At 37.1% G+C, this 18,075-nt stretch overlaps 1 protein-coding gene across 1 annotated transcript in view; it reads left to right on the forward strand.

The window, feature by feature from the left end:
• Positions 1-18,075, forward strand: part of DENND1B (DENN/MADD domain containing 1B) — a 200,980-nt gene that overhangs the window by 68,776 nt on the left and 114,129 nt on the right. Inside the window, exon 6 of the mRNA XM_012650453.1 lies at positions 17,942-17,991. Within this exon, the coding sequence (XP_012505907.1) occupies positions 17,942-17,991 (50 nt within the window). The remainder of the gene's footprint in view (positions 1-17,941; positions 17,992-18,075) is intronic.

Raw genomic sequence — 18,075 nt, forward strand, 5'->3', positions numbered from 1 at the left:
GCTCTTGCTCAGGCTGGTCTCGAACTCCTGAGCTCAAATGACCCACCTGCCTCGGCCTCCCAGAGTGTTAGGATTACAGGCGTGAGCCACTGTGCCTGGCCTTTGCCCCCTTTTTAATGGGTTTGTTTGCTTTTTTCTTTCTGATTTGCTTGAGCTATTTGTAGATTCTGGTTATTAGCTCTTTACTTTATCAGATGTGTAGCATGCACATATTTTCTCCCACTCTGTAGGTTGTCTGTTTACTCTGTTGGTTGTTTCCTTGGCTATGCAGAAGCCTTTTAATTGAATCAAGTCTCATTTATTTATGTTTTTTGTTGGTGTGATTGCCCTTGTGGTCTTCTTCATAAATTCTTTGCCTGGACCAATATCTAGAATAGTTTTTCCAACATTTTCTTCTAGAATTCTTATGGTTTCATGTCTTAGATTTAAGTCTGTTATCTTTCTTGAATTAATTTTTGTGAGTGCTGAGAGATACAGATCCTGTTCTTAAATCTCAGTTTGAAAATTAATTCTTCCTTGAAGGTTTTCCTGAGCCTCCAAGACAACTTCTCTGTACTTCCATAGCCTCTTATATATACCTCTACATTCTATTGTTATATTTCCTTTTTTTTCTTTTTTTGCTGTATGAATGTTTCTTGAAGGAAAAGAGACAGAATCTTCTCATTTTTCAATCTCCACATCTAGTAGAGTGGCTGGCACGTGATAAGATATGAATAAATGTTTTTCCAATGGCTAGTTGAATGAGTGATAGGTCAGAGGAAGTTGAATTGAACTCATGATAGGTTATCTTAATTTTCTTGAAAAATAGGAAAGGTAATATACTAAGAGGGATGGACTTAAGATTGGTGTGTCACCTTAAATTCAGAAAGATTTAGAACTGGTGTTATGACAGATACGATAGGGATTCATCAAAGTATGAGTGACAAGAAGGGGCTTCGCAGAGGAGCCAGGCCTCGTGAAGATTTAGTGGGCCCCTGACTGCCTGCTCATGACAAGTGCCTGACTCGTGTGTTCTTCTTCCCACCCCTCATTTCTGTATAAGGTGAAAAAAAAAAAAATTAAATTTTAATATATATCAGCAGGCTAGTATGTGCTCATGCTGGTGATAAGAATGCAGTTAGAAATGCTTTTAGAAAAGGGCATATGTCACATGATTATTTTTAATGCCAACAATAATAAAAGTTCTATTAAGTAAATCTTGGTAGAAATTATCTGGAAACAGCTTGAACTGCAATTCTGAGAGTGAATAGTAGTAAGAAATTATGTATCATACTGTAATAGCTCAGCGTTTTTAATTTTGCCCATCGGCTGTATCTTTATAGGCCTTTTATTACTGCAGACGGCCATTTAGTTGGCTGATATCAAATCCAAAATACTTAGTACTGTTTACAATTTTCTTTTTATGTTCAACAGTGTCTAATGGTTGGTCTGCATGGTTTAGGAAGAAATTCCTTTATTTATTTAAAAAATTTTTACACATTCATATTTTTAAAAAATATTTTTTTGTTTATTAATTTAAATGGGATTTGATTAGAATGATTAAAGTTTTTCATGATTGAAAATTGAAGTACATTGATACCTGGGCATTTTACAATTTTGCTTCTTGCATGAGTCATAGAAGATCTACATTATTCAGAAATAATTTATTAAATTCTAATACTTTCAGAATAAATATTCGAATGTGGATTTCTAAAAAACTGAATTTTTTTTCTTTTTTTTTTTTTTTTTGCTTGTTTGGGCTTGATTCTGTCATTTTTAACTACCAATTGATTACATCAGACACAGAAAAAAAGGATTTAATTGCCTTCTATATTAACTATTGTTTTTCTAAATGGAAAGAGTGAAGCGTCTTGAACAACTTTTTCATGTGTGACAGTAAATTTTTACTTCACTACCTCCGTGAGTGTACATATTATATATGAACACACATTTCTAAGGTAAATTGATTTCTTATTTTCTAATGAGATACAATTTTGTAAAGAGAGATGATAGGTAAATGTAAGAGAATTATAATTATATCATTGTTGCTTTCATATTCCAAACATTTTATCAGTGATCTATTTTAGTTACTCTAAAATGTCAATTGTTTCTTGTCAGCTCCCTTGTAGATACACACAGTATCTATCTTTTTGGTATATTCTCATGACTAAAAAGAAGAGTCTAACGGAAACACTATAAGGGAAAAGCTTGTGGGAAGTATGTGAAAATAAATCTAAGAGCATCATCATAATTGTATCTTTCTGTCTGTCTTTATGTAGACTATTAATAGATTTTTTTCTTTTGCAGGTACTACAGTGTTAGGAAGCTCAAGGCAAAACATGATCATATTTTTATTTTACCTGCATGCTTATTTTATATTTTCTACTGTTAATTTTAAATTTTTACTGCAAACCGGGGAACTAATTTGGAAAAACATAGTTACTTTAGAAATTTTGCTTTATAGCTGAGGTATTTGCGGGACAACAGAACTGTGAGATGTAGCAAACCCCTTTTGAAAAGAATATTTTTGCATACATTTTAGGTAATAAAATTATAATTGAAAACCCCTATATAATGAACTTAATTTTCTGTTGAAGGGTGAAAAGATTTTACTTTAATATGTTCTTAGAGGTGAGGTTTTTATATATATTTTTATGGCAGTGAAAATATTATGTTTTAACTAATAGATGATTCAGGCCAAACCTCGAAGGTCTGACATTACTCAGCAACCTATAGAAATTAAACAATAATAGATGATGCAGATTGGAAGAAATGTGTTTTCACAAAAGCTTATTCTTTATTTAGCAGTAAACATTTGGCAAAAGTAAAATTGGAATTTAGTGCTATAAAGGGTTCTGAGTCTTTGAGAGAAACAGAGTGGAGAAATCAAAGGAGACAAATCATAGGCTGATACATTAGAAGCAATTCTCCCCAAGTTAGGAGGAAAAAAATAAGTATATTATGACATCTAAGTCTCTGCCAGTTCAGGATTTTACATTTCAAAGTTTTCTTTATTCTTAATTTAGAAAGAAGTTAAAATTACTTAAATGTGAAACAAAGGATGGAAACAGTAAGAGTAATAGTTTAAAATGTTACTTGATGGAAGATATAAAGTCTTTTCAAAATTGGCATAAATTCGTTGTTAAGTCACATGGAATATATTACTTTGAAATAATCTTGCTTACTCTAACTGCATACTGTTTTTAAAAATGACCTTTAGAGACTTTTTTTTTTAAAGGAATAGGTGGGGCTTGCGGGTTACAAAATGAATACCTATCCATGAATTGCCACCTCACCTTTCTGTTTGGTGATTTCTCTTTTTCCCTCCCCCTTTCATACATTATTAATAGATAAGCTCTTTAAAAGAAGTATTGCCACGTTGCTCATTAATGTTTAAAATTTAAGCCTGAAGTAAAATCGGGGAGAACAAGTAGATATGAAGGCACTTCACTATTAAAATTTTTAAGTTTGAAAAATACTACATATTAGCTGAAAATACTGAACTTGATCAACATATGGTACCAGCGAGCCTCGTCCCCACCCGTTCTTTTGTTATCTTGTGATTGTTATGAGGCTTAATGACAGTTGTAAGCCATAGTTCTGGATGTGGGGGTTAGTCCACCCTGGGGAGAAGGGGAGGAAACAGCAGTGTGGATTATGGAAATATGGATTGATCTAAAAAGAGACCTCTCGTAAAGAATGGGGCTCAAAGCAAAGCTGGGACAAACCGATGAAAAGATGATGGAATATGATGAGAAAACGATCATTTGAAATCTTTTCTTTCATTCCCAGCTGCTGTGTTTTGGAGAAAAGGAATGCATTTGTATATTAAGACAGGGCGAAAAGAGTGCAGATGAATAGTAATACTTATTAGATATATTTTTATTTTGATTCAGATAAATTATGTGCATTTTAATAACAGACTTTGCATATGTTAGATGTTTAAATGTTAAAGATGTAATGTTAGGTATGATATTTCATAGAAATGTTTTAAGTAGTACATAGTATTTGCTTAATATTGGGCCTTTTAAAAATAGACTTAATTTAAAAAATTTAACTTCATGGTGGTTATATTTAAGTATTTTAACTAATTGTGATGGTGAATATTTTATGTAAAATAGGAATTATTTTCTGTTACTTTTATAACTTAATTATTCAACTACACAGTTACATGTTTGTTCATATGTCTTTTTCTAGATGAGTGATACTGTTGCAGCTTATCTTGGTGAGTTGGTACTCAGCGGTGACATGTAGCTTTGTCCTTTGCCTGTTTGACCGGATAAGACAACAGTGCAGTCTAGTGGTCGTTCTTGTTAAATGCAGACACAGGGTCCATGTGGTTTTAACTGGTTTCTGATGTGCGAATAAAGAGAAAGGTTGTTCCCTGATTCTAAAGTATAGAAAAATTTAGACTAGAAGAAAGTTAGCATGAAAATATAAAAATAAGGCATTTGGGAGGAGGATCATAATTTGAGGGACGATGTTTTCAGTTCTGGATATGACAGGTATGCAGGTAGGAATGTCTTCTCTGAGCAGTAGGAAACCTCTGGAGTTTAAGAGAGGATGATGATGTGGAATTCACTTGTGTAAATGAACTTACCACAGTTTAGGGAGAGAGAAGAATCTCAGAGAACAGTTGTTTTTATAAACCGCCGCCTATTTCTTTAAATCCATAATGAGAAAGGTAATTTGGTAACCATACTCTGTGAGCTTCATAACTATTTTGGCTTGTAAGAGGTGGGCAATATATTTAACTTCCTCCTTTAGATCTAGCTAGCTGGGATCATGTCATATGTTTTGTATTGAAAATTGCAATAGTCTGAAATTTTTACATTGTCCATGAAGTTAAAACAGGAAAAAATTGTGCCTTGATTATTTACAGGATATGGAACATGAATGAGGAAAAGTAACATCAAATAACTCCTTATGACATGGAAGAAGTAACAAAATATGAAATTAAGCACAAGAGCTTATTCAAGTAACTGCTAATTTAATGATTGGATTAATTTAATGTTTGGGATGTTTGGAGCTCAATGTTGAGGCCGTCAAGGTAATTGGGCCAGATGATGAAGAGCTTTACGTACTGTGCTGTGTTCTTTGGCATTGGCCTATAGAAAATAACCATAAACAGTATACATTAAGGGGGTTTCCACATCACATCTATATTTTAGGAAGGTGACTTTAGGTTAGTTGCTTTGGAGAGGAGAAAAGGAGCTTGAGACATGGAGACTAGTTAGAAGGCCATGGTAGTTAAGAGAACTGTTGAGAGCCTGAACTAGGGGAACGTCAGAGAGAAAGTGGCAAAGGGGATGAATTTGAGATCTTTCGCCCTGTTTTTTAATTGTGAAGGAGCAGATGCATGAGATCTATCCTCTTAACAAATTTTTAAGTGTATGGTACAGTGTTGTTAACTGTAAACACAGTGTTGCACAGCAGATCTCTGTAACTTTCTTGCGTAACTGAACTTTATAGCTGTTGAACAGCAACTCCTCATTTCCCCTCCCCCAGTCCCTGGCAACCACCGTTCTGCTTTCTGCTTCTGTGAGCTGGGCTGTTTTAGATGTGTAAGTGGAATCGCGCGGTATTAGTCTGAGACGGCCTTCTCTCACTCACCATAGTGTCCTCAAGATGCATTCCCATTGTCACATATGGCAGGATCTCCTTCTTTTTAAGGGCTGAATAATATTCCGTTGTGGGTATATGACAGATTTTCTCTATCCATTCATCTGTTGATGTCCATTTAGGCTGTTTCCACGTCTTGGCTATTGTGAATAATGCTGCAGTTAACATGTGAGTGCGGGTACGCCTTCGACATCCTGATTTCAATTATTTTGGATAAAATCCCAGAAGTGGGATTGCTGGATCATATGGTAGTTCCATTTTTAATTTTTCGAGGAACTGTTTTCCATAGCTGCTATACCATTTTACATTCCGCCAACAGTGAACAAGGCTTCTAATTTCTCTACATCCTCAGCAACACTTACCTTTTGTTTTTTTGTTTGTTTTTTGGTCATGGACATTCTAACTGGTGTGAGATGACATCCCACTATGGTTTTGACTTGCATTTCCTTCGTAGTTGGTGATGCTGAGCATCTTTCCATACGCCTGTCGGCCTTTTGGATATCTTCTTTGGGGAAATGTCTGAGTTCTGTGCCTGGTTTTTAACCAGGTGATTTGTTTTTTTGCTGTTGAGCTGTACGAGTTCCTTATATATTTTAGATAGTAATCCCTTACCATTTACATGGTTTGCAAATACTGTCTCATATTTTGTAGGTTTCCTTTTCACTCTTTTGATTATTTTCTTCACTGTGAAGAGGATTTTTAGTCTGTTGTAATCCCACTTGCCTGTTTTCTCCTTGGTCGCCTGTGCGTGTGTCTGGCACATCCGTGTTGTGTGTCCACAGCTGGTGCTGCATCCAAGAAGTCATTGCCAAGGCCAGTGCTGTGGAGCTTTCCCCTCTGTTTTCTTCCGAGAGTTTTACACAGTCAGGTCCTTTAAGTCTTGTTTTCCATTAAACTTTATTTTAATGGGTGTCAGAATTCTGCTACAGATTTTTTCATCAAGTTGTTTTCATGAAAAAATACTGGTTTTAAAAACTAATAACTTAAAAACTGCCACACAAAAAAACCCCAGCGTGGTCCACAAAACATTCTCCTTCCTCCTGGAGGTTTTACAATGCACTGTTACCGTTCGCCGGTCTTTCACTATTAACCTTATGGGACCAGTTGAGACAAACAGTTGTGAAACTGGTTTTTCACCACGGACTAAGACTGAGGCGGCAGATCTTAGGGACCTTCTGAGTGCTCTGGGAGGACTTGGTGCCCTTCCCGTGCTGGCGGGCTTCTGGGCCGCTGCTTTGAAGACACCCAGAACAGCTGTCTGCTCGTGTCACGAACAGCTGAAGGACCCGGAGGAATAGAGTCAGCGGAGCTCTCAGCACACGTGGGCTTGCCAGGAACCACATCGACGATGACACCATTGCCAGATCTCAGGAATTTAGGGCCATCTTCCAGCTTCTTACCAGAATAGCTCTCAGTCTTTTCCTTCAGCTCAGCAAACTTGCGAGTGATGTTAGCTCTGTGACAGTCCCGAGCAGGGTCGTGACTCGCACTGGTTCGGCCCGAATGGCTCAGTGCAGTCACTTGAGTAGTAAAGTCAGCTGCTTGCATCGGCGGGTCGTTGATGCCGTCTCCAGGGATGTGGCCACAGTGAACGTCTTTGAGACGTGTTTTGACACCAAAGCCACGTTGTCCTCAGGAAGAGCTGTGCTCGGTGCCTTATGGTGCGTTCTGTAGACTCGACTTCAGTCCCGACGCTGACCGGAGCACAGGTGACCCCGCTGTTTCAGTTACCGTGGCTGTGATGTGTTTCGAGATCAAGAAGTGTGATGCCTGCAGCTTTGTTCTTCTTTCTCAAGATTTTTTTTTTTTTTTGGCTGTTGAGGTCCTTTGTGGTTCTATATGAATTTTAGGATGTTTTTTCTGTTCATATAAAAAATGTCATTGGGATTTTGACAGGTATTGCATTGAATCTGTAGATTGCTTTACATAATATGAATATTATAATGGTGTTAAGTCTTCCAATGAACATGGGATATCTTTTCATTTATTTGTGTCTTTCAAAATTTCTTTCATCAATGTTTTATAGTTTCCAGTGTACAAATCTTTCACTTTGTTGGTCAAATTTATTCCTAAGTATTTTATTCTTTTTGACCCTATTGTAAATGGGATCGTTAATTTCCTTTTCAGATAGCTTGATGTTAGTGTATAGAAACACAGCTGATTTTTTTATGTTGGTTTTGTATCCTCCAATGAGTTTTACTGAATTTATTAGTTCTAATAGTTTCTTGGTGGAGTCTTTAGAGTTTTCTACATACAAGATCATGTCATCTGTGAACAGAAATAATTTTACTTCTTCCTTTCCAATTTGGATGCCTTTTTCTTTTCCTCGCCTAATTGCCCGGAAGAGGACTTCCAGTACTATATTGAATAGAAATGGTAAGAGTGGACATTTTTGCTTTGTTTCTGATCTTCTTAGTTTCATTTTTTTACTTTTTTTTTTTTTTTTGAGACAGTATCTCAGTCTGTCGCCCAGGCTGGTGTGCAGTGGCTCGATCATAGCTCACTGCAGCCTTGGACTCCTGGGCTCAGGTGAAGCGATCCTCCGGGCTCAGCTCCCAAGTAGCTGGGACTAGGTGGACTGCAGGTGCACGCCACCACACTTGGCTGTTTTTTAAAATTTTGCAGAGATGAGTTTCGCTGTTCCGTGTTGACTGGTCAAAAAAAAGAATAAATAATAATTTAATAAAAAAAGAAATAAAAATAAAGAGTCCCGCTGTCTTGCCTAGGCTGGTCTTGAACTCCTTGCCTCAAGCGATTCTCCTGCTGGCATTATAAGCATCGTGAGCTACTGCACCCAGCCCTGGTTTTTCACTGTAAAGGATGAGGTTAGCTGTGGGCTTTTCATATATGCCTTCATTAATTTGCGGGAACTTCCTTCTATTTGTAGTTTATTGAGATTTTTTTATTATGAAAAGGTGAATTTTGTCAACTGCTTTTTCTGTATCTCTTGAAAGAACTTTAAGAAAGTGAAGAGTAAAGGATGACTGAAATTTCTAGCTTAGAAAATTAGGTAAATAAATGATGAAGCTATTAAATGTTCTGATATTTATTAATTTTATTCCTATATAGATCTTTATTTTTTTCCCCAAAATACTAAAGGGGTTTTTGTGACATGCACGTCTTTGTTACGTGGGTAAGTTGTATGTACTGAAATCAGGGCTTTAGTGTGCCTGTCACCAGAATGGTGCTCATTATACCCAGTGGGTAAGTTTTGATCCCTTACCCCTCCCACCTTCTCCCCTTCTTGGTTTCCAGTGTCTTTTCATTCACACCTCTTTGTGCCATTTGTACCGGTCGTTTAGCTGCCACTATGTTAGTGAGAACATTTAGTGTCTGTTTTTCCACTCTTGAGATACTTTACGTAGGATGATGGTCTCCAGTTCCATCCAAGTTGCTGCAAATGACATTATTTCATTCCTTTTTACGGCTGCGTAGTGCTCCGTGGTGTATAGACAGATCACGTTTTCTTTATCCACTCATCAGTCGATGGACGCTTAGGTTGATTCCGTATCTTTGCAACTGTGAATTGTGCTGCGATAGGCCTAGATGTGTATCTTTTTTTTTTTTTTTTTTGAGACAGAGTCTCACTGTGTTGTCTGGGCTAGAGTGAGTGCCGTGGTGTCATCCTCGCTCACAGCAACCTCAAACTCCTGGGTTCAAGCGATCCTCCTGCCTCAGCCTCCCGAGTAGCTGGGACTACAGGCATGCGCCACCATGCCCGGCTAGTTTTTTCTATATATTTTTAGTTGTCCAATTAATTTCTTTCTATTTTTAGGAGAGACAGGGTCTCGCTCTTGCTCAGGCTGGTCTCGAACTCCTGAGCTCAAACAATCCGCCCGCCTCGGCCTCCCAGAGAGCTAGGATTACAGGTGTGAGCCACTGCGCCCGGCCTAGATATGTATCTTAATTTTGTACTGACCTCTGCATTCCTGCTGCAGCTGAGTCACTTCAGGGTGGCACCGCTCACCTCACTTGTCTGTGTTAAGGAAAACCTGCGTGATCTGCCAGCTTTCAGGCTTGCCCCTTTTAACCCATTCTGCACACTGTGCCAGAGTGATCTTGCCAAAACCGAAGTCCAGGCACGTCCCTCCCTTGCTTTAAACCTTTCAGGACTTCTCTGCGTCTCTTAGGTGGGGTGACCAGGTGATTTATCGTCCAAGCTGAGGTATTTATTGATTTATTTTTGACATATAATTTACGTGTGGTGAAATGCAGATCTTAAGTGTACAATGAAATTAGTTTTGACAGATGTAGACACCTGTGTAACTCGCGTTCCTTCCGAGGTATAGAGGATTTCTGTCACTCCAGAAAGTTCCTTCTTGTGCCTTCGTGGTTAATCTATTTAATGCCCGCTGTGACTCCCTATGGCACCCTCCTCCCACCGCAGACAGCCACTCTCCGAAACGGGAACGCTGTTGACAGTCGTACTGAGGGGGTGCGTGGGACGTGTTCCGGGCAAACCAGGGGGTGGTTTTCCTGCTCTGTGCGTCAAGTCCGAACTTCTTAATTGGCCTAAAGGTCTTACGTAGTGAGTCCCCTGCTTATTTCTCGAGCCACAATCTCTTGTCACTCTTCAAACCTTCCTGCTTGTTCTTCGTCATCTCCAGACATTTCTTTGCACGCTTTCTTTCCCATAATGGGAAGACCACCCTGCATCCTTGCCTCCTTCCTTTCCTCACGCTGCAAGCCTGGCCAACTTCTTATTCTTTCTTCATTTCTCTGTTTACATATGATTTCTTCCCTTAGAACTTTTCAGTACAAATCCCCATGTACCTGCTCCCCCTTCAGATTGGCTTATGTGTCTGTTTTCTAGACTCCTTGATATTTTTCAATTTTCCCACCAATGCTCTTATTACTCTATATTGTGACTAGCTGTGATTGCTATTCACTCATTAAATATTTTTGCAAAGTGAACATACTCGTATATAAACATTATTTATATAAATAAGCTAGATAATACTAATTAGACTTTATACCCTTATACCTTTTTATGTAAATAATATTCATAGAACAATCTGCTCTTTGTAATTGTGTGATTATAATTTAGTTTCTCCAGACAGAGCTTCCAAATAGCTCAATGAACAATTAGGATTTTTCCAAACTTTAAAATGTACTATGGTTCTCATTTCTACTGGGTGATCTTACAGGCCAGGACCTTCAAAGCTTAGAGAAGTGATTAATAAATATGCCATTGATCCCAGAATATAAGAGCCATCTAAAGGTATATTTTTCAGACACCTTAAAACATATAGGGATTCTTACTTTTTGTGTGAATATGAATTTGAGTATGAATTTGTGTGAATGAGACGACAGAAGGATTATTTGAACATGGCTTAGGTGTGAAGAGTAAGACAAATAATATGGATCGAGGGTCTGGTGGTTCTACAAGACCAAGGAAAAATGTAGAATAGAGGTTAACACAGAAAAAAGAGAGAGTGCTTCAAAATTAAAACAAAAATGCGTTTCTGTAATAGAGGGCAGTGGTAGAAAAAGGATATGTTTTCTAAAGGTACTTTTAGCAATCTCTTTTGCCAAGACAATTGAAGGGAAAGCCTGATTTGAGGTGTAGAAGAGAGGAAGAAATGCTTCTATTCCTCAAAAGGGCCTTATATGGAGTTGGTAATTTATTTTTGTCAAGTGGATCAATGAGTAAGTACATGAAAAATGGAATTTTATCAGTAAACCCTCCCTTAAATTAAAAATGTCTATTGACATTATTCCGAAGACATTTTTAATTAATTTATTTTTAATTAATTAATTTTTTTTTTTTTTTCATACAAGGTCTTGCTCTAACACCCAGGCTAGAGTGCAGTGGTGTGATCATAGCCCACTGCAGCCTCTAACTCCTGGGCTCAAGTGATTGTCCTGCTTCAGCCCCCAAGTAGCTGGGACTGACTGACTGACTACATAGGTGTGCACTACCACACTTGGCTAATTTTTTTTTTCTTTCACTGTGTTTTCCAGGCTGGTCTTGAACTCTTGGCCTCAAATGACCCTCTTGCCCTGGCCTCCCAAAGTGCTGGGATTACAGGTGTGAGCCGTGCCAGGCCTTTTTTTTTGTCTGTTTTTCCTCTAATAATGCAATTTTATTTATTTAGTTTTATTTTTAATGAAACACATACTAATTTTACATATTTATGGGGTTGCATGCATCTATTTTCTAATGATCTAATCTTAATTCTTTCCAGTTCTGAAAATCAGAAATCACATCTCGCTTACCCTCCACAGTATGTAGCTGTGGGTTGAAATCACGGTAGCTGATCAGTCAGCTGATGTGAAACTTGTTTCTTTCTCAAACTTGAAACATTTTCCTCCTTATCTTAGTTCTGCTGCATCTTGATTTAAATGATTGATATTCATTTAAAATACATTAGTACAAACAAATGTAAATAAATATTAAGGGCAGTGTTTTAGTATATATTTCCTTTGATCTAAAAAAATGTTACTTGTTAAAATAGGAGTGAAGGAGGCAAGAGTAGATCTTGAGACTAATAAGTCTCAAGAGAATGGAACGTTAATGTGGTTATTAGCGAAAAAGGAAGGGAGTCTTCGTAAATGGCTTTTTTCTTAGATAGAATTGGTTAATTTCTATTTAAATCCTTGCTTACAAACTAGTGTTAACCTAAGGATAAAAATTTGAATGCAGTTTGTGATAGAATTTTTTTTTTTTTTTTTTTTTTTAGAGACAGAGTCTCACTCTTTTTTGCCCGGGCTAGAGTGTCGTGGCGTCAGCCTAGCTCACAGCAACCTCAAACGCCTGGGCTCAGGCGATCCTCCTGCCTCAGCCTCCTGAGTAGCTGGGACTACAGGCATGCGCCACCATGCCCGGCTAATTTTTTCTATATATTTTCAGTTGTCCAATTAATTTTTCTATTTTTAGTAGAGACGGGGTCTCGCTCTTGCTCAGGCTGGTCTCGAACTCCTGAGCTCAAACAATCCGCCCGCCTCGGCCTCCCAAAGAGCTAGGATTACAGGCATGAGCCACCGCGCCCGGCCTGTGATAGAATTTTTGAAAAGGAAACTTCTCAAAACTCATTTTCTTATATATACATTTTCGTGCTTTTTAAATGGTTTGTTTTTATCTTAAATTAATGAAAGTAAATGTATTATGCCTTTTACTTGCCAAGCACACCACCTATTTGTTGTTGTAAATACATATGATATATAAATACATAAATATATAATAGAGAAATAAATATTGTGTATTTGTTATGTGTATTTTGTGTGTGTGTATATACACACACATATGTGGATGCTAGTTGTACCTTGGTATCTGGGGGGAGTGGTTCCTACAATACCTAACAAAATGTAAATGCTATGTAAATAATCGTTATGCTGTATTGGTGTATTTATATTATTTTTTGTTTTTTTTTCCCCAAATATTTCCAATCCACAGTTGGTTATGCCTGTGGATATAGAACCTGCAGATTTTTTTTTTTGGTGATGTCATTCTGCATTGCTTCCGATGTAGGCTTTCTCACTGACATTTGCTCAAGCTAGAGTGATCTGTAGACTACAAAGGTCTCGTCACTGGCCTAAGACCAATATACATAGAACCAAAATTTTTGAAATTTATATTTCACAGCACAGTTCTTTTTATATCAGAAAGTATTTGCTTCATGATAGTTATTTAAATCTTCTAATAGTAAAACTTTATTTTAAATTTTTGATAGTGAAAAATAACTTGATCAGAGTTAACAATCTGAACAGTTGTGTGTCAGAATTCACAGACTTAGGGTGTTTTCCCTAATTTAAGGAGGAGGGGTAAAAGAAATTTATTTCTAACTGAAACAATACATAAAAGTAAAATCCAAAAGAAAATTCCTACATTGGGCTCATTTATCCTGACAGTTATTTCTTGGCTGTAAGTTTAAAATTTTTATTTTATTTTTTAATTTTAATTTAATTATTATTTTTTTTTTTTTGAGACAGGGTCTCACTACGTTGCTTAGGCTGGGCTTGAACTCCAGGGCTAAAGCTATTCTCCCTCCCCAGCCTTCTAAGTAGCTGGGACTACAGGTGCATGCCACCGTATCCGGCTTAAGTTTAAAACAGATTTTCCAAATTTTAAACACTTCTTAAAAAGAGCAAGAATACGGTATTTGGCGAGGCTTTCTCTGTGATTTGTCATATTCATGTAATGCCCCCTCTTAATAAAATGTATCCTGATGTAATCGAACTGTTAATGTAGCTGTGTTTCCTTTGAAAGTCTAAAGTATTTGGCATTGTCCCCGAAAGTGTGCTCTGGTTCCGTGGGACATCTCAGCGCACAGTTTGGGAGTCTTAGCTCTGCTGCGCAGCCTGCTCATGGCTCAGTTGGCTCCGTCAGTGTTTCTTTTAAGCAAAAAAAGTTTATTACTCCCTTGTGTAAAACATAAATAGATTGAATGAATACATTATATTAGTTAATATTTATTTGAGGAGATACTATTCAAAATTAAGTAGTTATCTTTTTAGAAACCCATAGCCTTTGTGAAAAATTAGATTAAAATTGACAAGTAGTCAATTCATTGCACTCTGTTGTCCTGGCTAGAGTGCAGTGGCATCATTGTGGCCCAGCCTCAAACTCCTGAGCTCAAGCGATCCTCCTGCCTTGGCCTCCCAGAGTGCTAGGATTACAGGCGTGAGCCACCGCGCCTGTGCCCAGTGGAGAGAAGGCTCTTGAGTCCTTAAGGAGGATGTTGATTAAACAGTCCCTGAACAAGTCTGCCTTGTCACTTCTTGCTATGAGAGTGTAACCATTTATTATATATATGAAGCATCCTTAACTGATACAGTTAGTCTTATTCCTTAATTATAGATGCTATTCAAACTGAAGTTAAAGACTCAGGACCCTTATGAATTTAGGCAATCAGATTTGATTTGAAAAAAATCTCCCAGGTGATTCTGCTATCTTGTCATCTTTCTTCTAATCCTTTCTACTCTCCCATTAACTTCTGGAGCAAGATATGAAATTGAATTAAGGGACCTCGTGAATGATTGATTTTATACCGGAGTCAGGAGACAGGGATCTAGATGACTAGCATGTTTTTGGTTTGGGTAACTGGGCTGAAGGTTTTGCCATTTGAGATAAGGACTACAGCTAAAAGAACTGGCTTCAGTTTGGTACATTCTGAATTCGAGTGTCTGGGCGCATCCAGGAAGTAATACTAAAAAGTAACTAGATATGTAATCCTGGAGTTCACAGAAATGTCTAAACTACAAGACTAAGAGATTTAGCAGTTGTAGTTGAAACCAAGGGTGTAGATGAGACGGCCTAGCAGATGTACCTTAAGAAGGGAAGAAAGAAAACTGCGGAACTTCAGGGAACACCAGTATTTCAGTGTAGGGTAGGGGAAGAGGTAGTTGAGAAGGAAGAAAAACAGTTGGTATCAACAAGGACATGTCTCATTTCATCTCAGATTTTTCTCAGAGAAATTCTAAGACCTTTGTAGTTACTGAACTTTGATCAAGATGTAAACTTTACATATTTCAGCATTTTTTAAAAAGTAGATTTTTTTCTTCCCTTTTTAGTTGATCAATTTATAGTTTTAAATGATAACTTCATGGGATGAAGAGTTAATATAGCACTCTAACACTACCAGTTTACTCTCTTCTCTCTTCCAAGATCAATTTTATTATAATACTTATTAATAATGATACACTGATACAGGATCAAAAAGAAAACCCCAGGGTATAAATTTCTCCCCCAACCCCCAGGGTGTGGGGGTGGGGCCAGTATAAATTTTCATCAGTCCTTATTTCCAGTCATTAATATGATGGTAGATATATTGTTTTAGGGCATATACAGAAATATGTATTATTTCCCTTTGTATTTACCATTCATAGTTTTGTATTCTGTTGCATTCTTTTTGTTATTCCCGTTTTTGTCATTTAACATGTGTTAGCCAATAAGTTCTTTGTGTATAAAAATAAAACATTTTGGAGAGTTGGGAGGATTCTGAAACCCGAATAGTTTTTTTTTTTTTTTTTTGGCTAAGTAAATTTCTTTAAAAGCCAAAGCCTGTGGAAAAAGGGGAAATAGGTAACTTCTGGAGAGTATTATCTTAACCCTTTCACATAATCTGTGGATGCTAACCTAGAGCGTTGTATGTGTGTTTATGTGTGTCTCATGTAGTGGAAATACCAGCCTTTGTGAACACTTTTCCAATAAATGAAGGAGCATAATTTTCAATTAATACCGTTATATAAGGCTCCAAAGAAGCCATCAGCATGCATTTTATTCCTCCCTTCAACAGACTCTCTCTTTTTCCTTTTTAAACTTCAGTTTGAATAGCACCTGTAATTAAGGAGGAAAGCCGAGTCCTGGGAGCTGGGGGGACTCCCAGCCATTGATCTGCGTAAACCCAGCTCACGCTCTCGGGAGAAACAGTCAACTGCTGAGCTGCTTTGTCACTGACATGAGCTGAGAGAGGGTTTTTTTGTCTATACTGTTTATACACTAGTCTATAGACCTGCTGGCTGGTTGAATTTTAAAGAGTGCGGAGGTTTAAAGACTTGTCCCCCGAGGGATGCTTCTGCCAGTTGGGAAGCGAGCTGAGGCTGTGTGCAGAAGCATGTGCTTGCGTGTTGCCCATGCAGGGAGGAGGTGTGCAAAAGATAGAGCCACAGACTGGGACGCATTCTTCTTAATTCCAGTCCGAGAACTGATGTGAAATGTGTAACTTGGGTATATTGAGAGGCAGACACTGAATTTCGAATATATATTTTTTATTAACAGAAACTATATGTGGCCAGTTTTGCAGGAGGATATCTGAGTAGTGTTTGTATATGTAGTTAATGTGGCAAATGGCTTCACTTTATGCAGCACAAGATAAGGATTAAGCAATGGTCAAGTCAAAGTGAACTGTTCTCGTCTGTAATGAACTGTTTTCCAGTTTACGTAATTTAACTTATTTCAAGCTTAGTGACTTTTAATTTCCTTAAACAAAATAGTGTCATCAGTAAAATAGCTTTCTCTAACTGTGGAGTCTGTGCTCACACTCTCAAAGGTGCGTGTTCATTCATAAGCAAATCAGGGTGCTCTACCCTAAGAGCAGAAAATGGTTTTCTTCATATAATGCTTTTCTCTCTGCTTATGTGAGTTAAGACTCTTGAAGCTTTATTAGGTATTGGTATTGGAATTTTACAATGTTTTATTTTTAATGAACACCTATTGCAGTCTACATTTCAAAGGACTGCAAGAAATTCTACTTTAAAATCCTCACTACCATATTTATGTACAGGGTTTAAATATTCAGATCTTGATAATTTCTCTGGATCTGAATCTCAGTGGCAAAGAGGTGGTAGGTGCGGTATTTCTTTTTGGAGGGGGAATAACTACTGCATTAAGATATTTGCTTTTTTTTCTTTTTGATAGGAAACATCCTCATGAATCTCTGCTTTGTCTTATAAAATCACCTGAATTTGACCTTGTATGATGTTGTCTTCAAGTTTAAAGTTTAACTTTTGAATCAGAGTTAATTTTAAGTTGTTTTTCAAATATAGCAAAATAGATTTTTTTCTATTTTTTTTTTGCGAAGTAGCTGACACTTATTCGTGCTTTGTTATAATTGTTAATGCATATGATTTCCAAAAGATCTAAAAATTATTTTATAGTGACTGTAAAATTATTGAAGATTTCAAAATCAATCAGATTATTTTCTTTGTTTAGTTAAAACATTGATTTCCATATTAGGCAATTCCTAAATGAAAGTACACAGAATATAAGCTGTGTTTTAATTTAAAGGCTTGCTTTTAGATACACATTTCTTTGAGTGTCACTTACGGTAAAACTTAGTACCAAGAGTTGAAACATGTAAATATGTTTTTTTTAGGCATAGCCTCTTTGTGTTTTTTTTTTTTTTTTAACTGTCTGACTATGGGACATGTAGAGTTGTTATACCTCTCAGTAATTTATTCTGCTGCCAACTTCATTCCCTTTTCTCTGCCTGCATTTTAATTGAAACAACATTTATATTTTTGAGCCAGGATCTGTCAGAAGTCCCTATGGCTAGTCTGTGGTACAAGTGGTAGCAGACGTAGCTTACCCATATGGTGCGGTGCTTCTTGTGAAATCCATATGGCCTCGTTGAAGGGAATCCCAGCGGGGATGTGAAGGGTGTTAATGCCCTTCAGGCCAGGCCTTTCCCCCCTGGGGCTGCTGTGGCATTGTCGGTGCAATCTGCCAAAGCACAAACTTAATTCCCTTTTAATAATCAATTATTTTAGTCTAGGAACCTGTGCCGTTTTTCTTAAGAAAAAAAAACTTTTTTTCTTTCCTAGAAAATGTCTCAGAAAAGTTTTAACTGCATCTTTAAGAAAATATTCTAAAGCTTTTTTTTTTAATTTGCATTTGTAGGAAGTACTACAGAGCGTGCCAAAGTTCTGTTTCCCCTTTGACGTTAAAAGGTACAGTATAATCATCATTTAAAATAATTTGAGCTTATCTTAGTGCACACTTTAAAATGATTACATGTGCTTTCTTATAAAATG

The sequence above is a fragment of the Propithecus coquereli genome, unplaced genomic scaffold (genome assembly GCF_000956105.1).
Source record: "Propithecus coquereli isolate 6110/MARCELLA unplaced genomic scaffold, Pcoq_1.0 Scaffold328, whole genome shotgun sequence".
Lineage (NCBI taxonomy): Eukaryota > Metazoa > Chordata > Mammalia > Primates > Indriidae > Propithecus > Propithecus coquereli.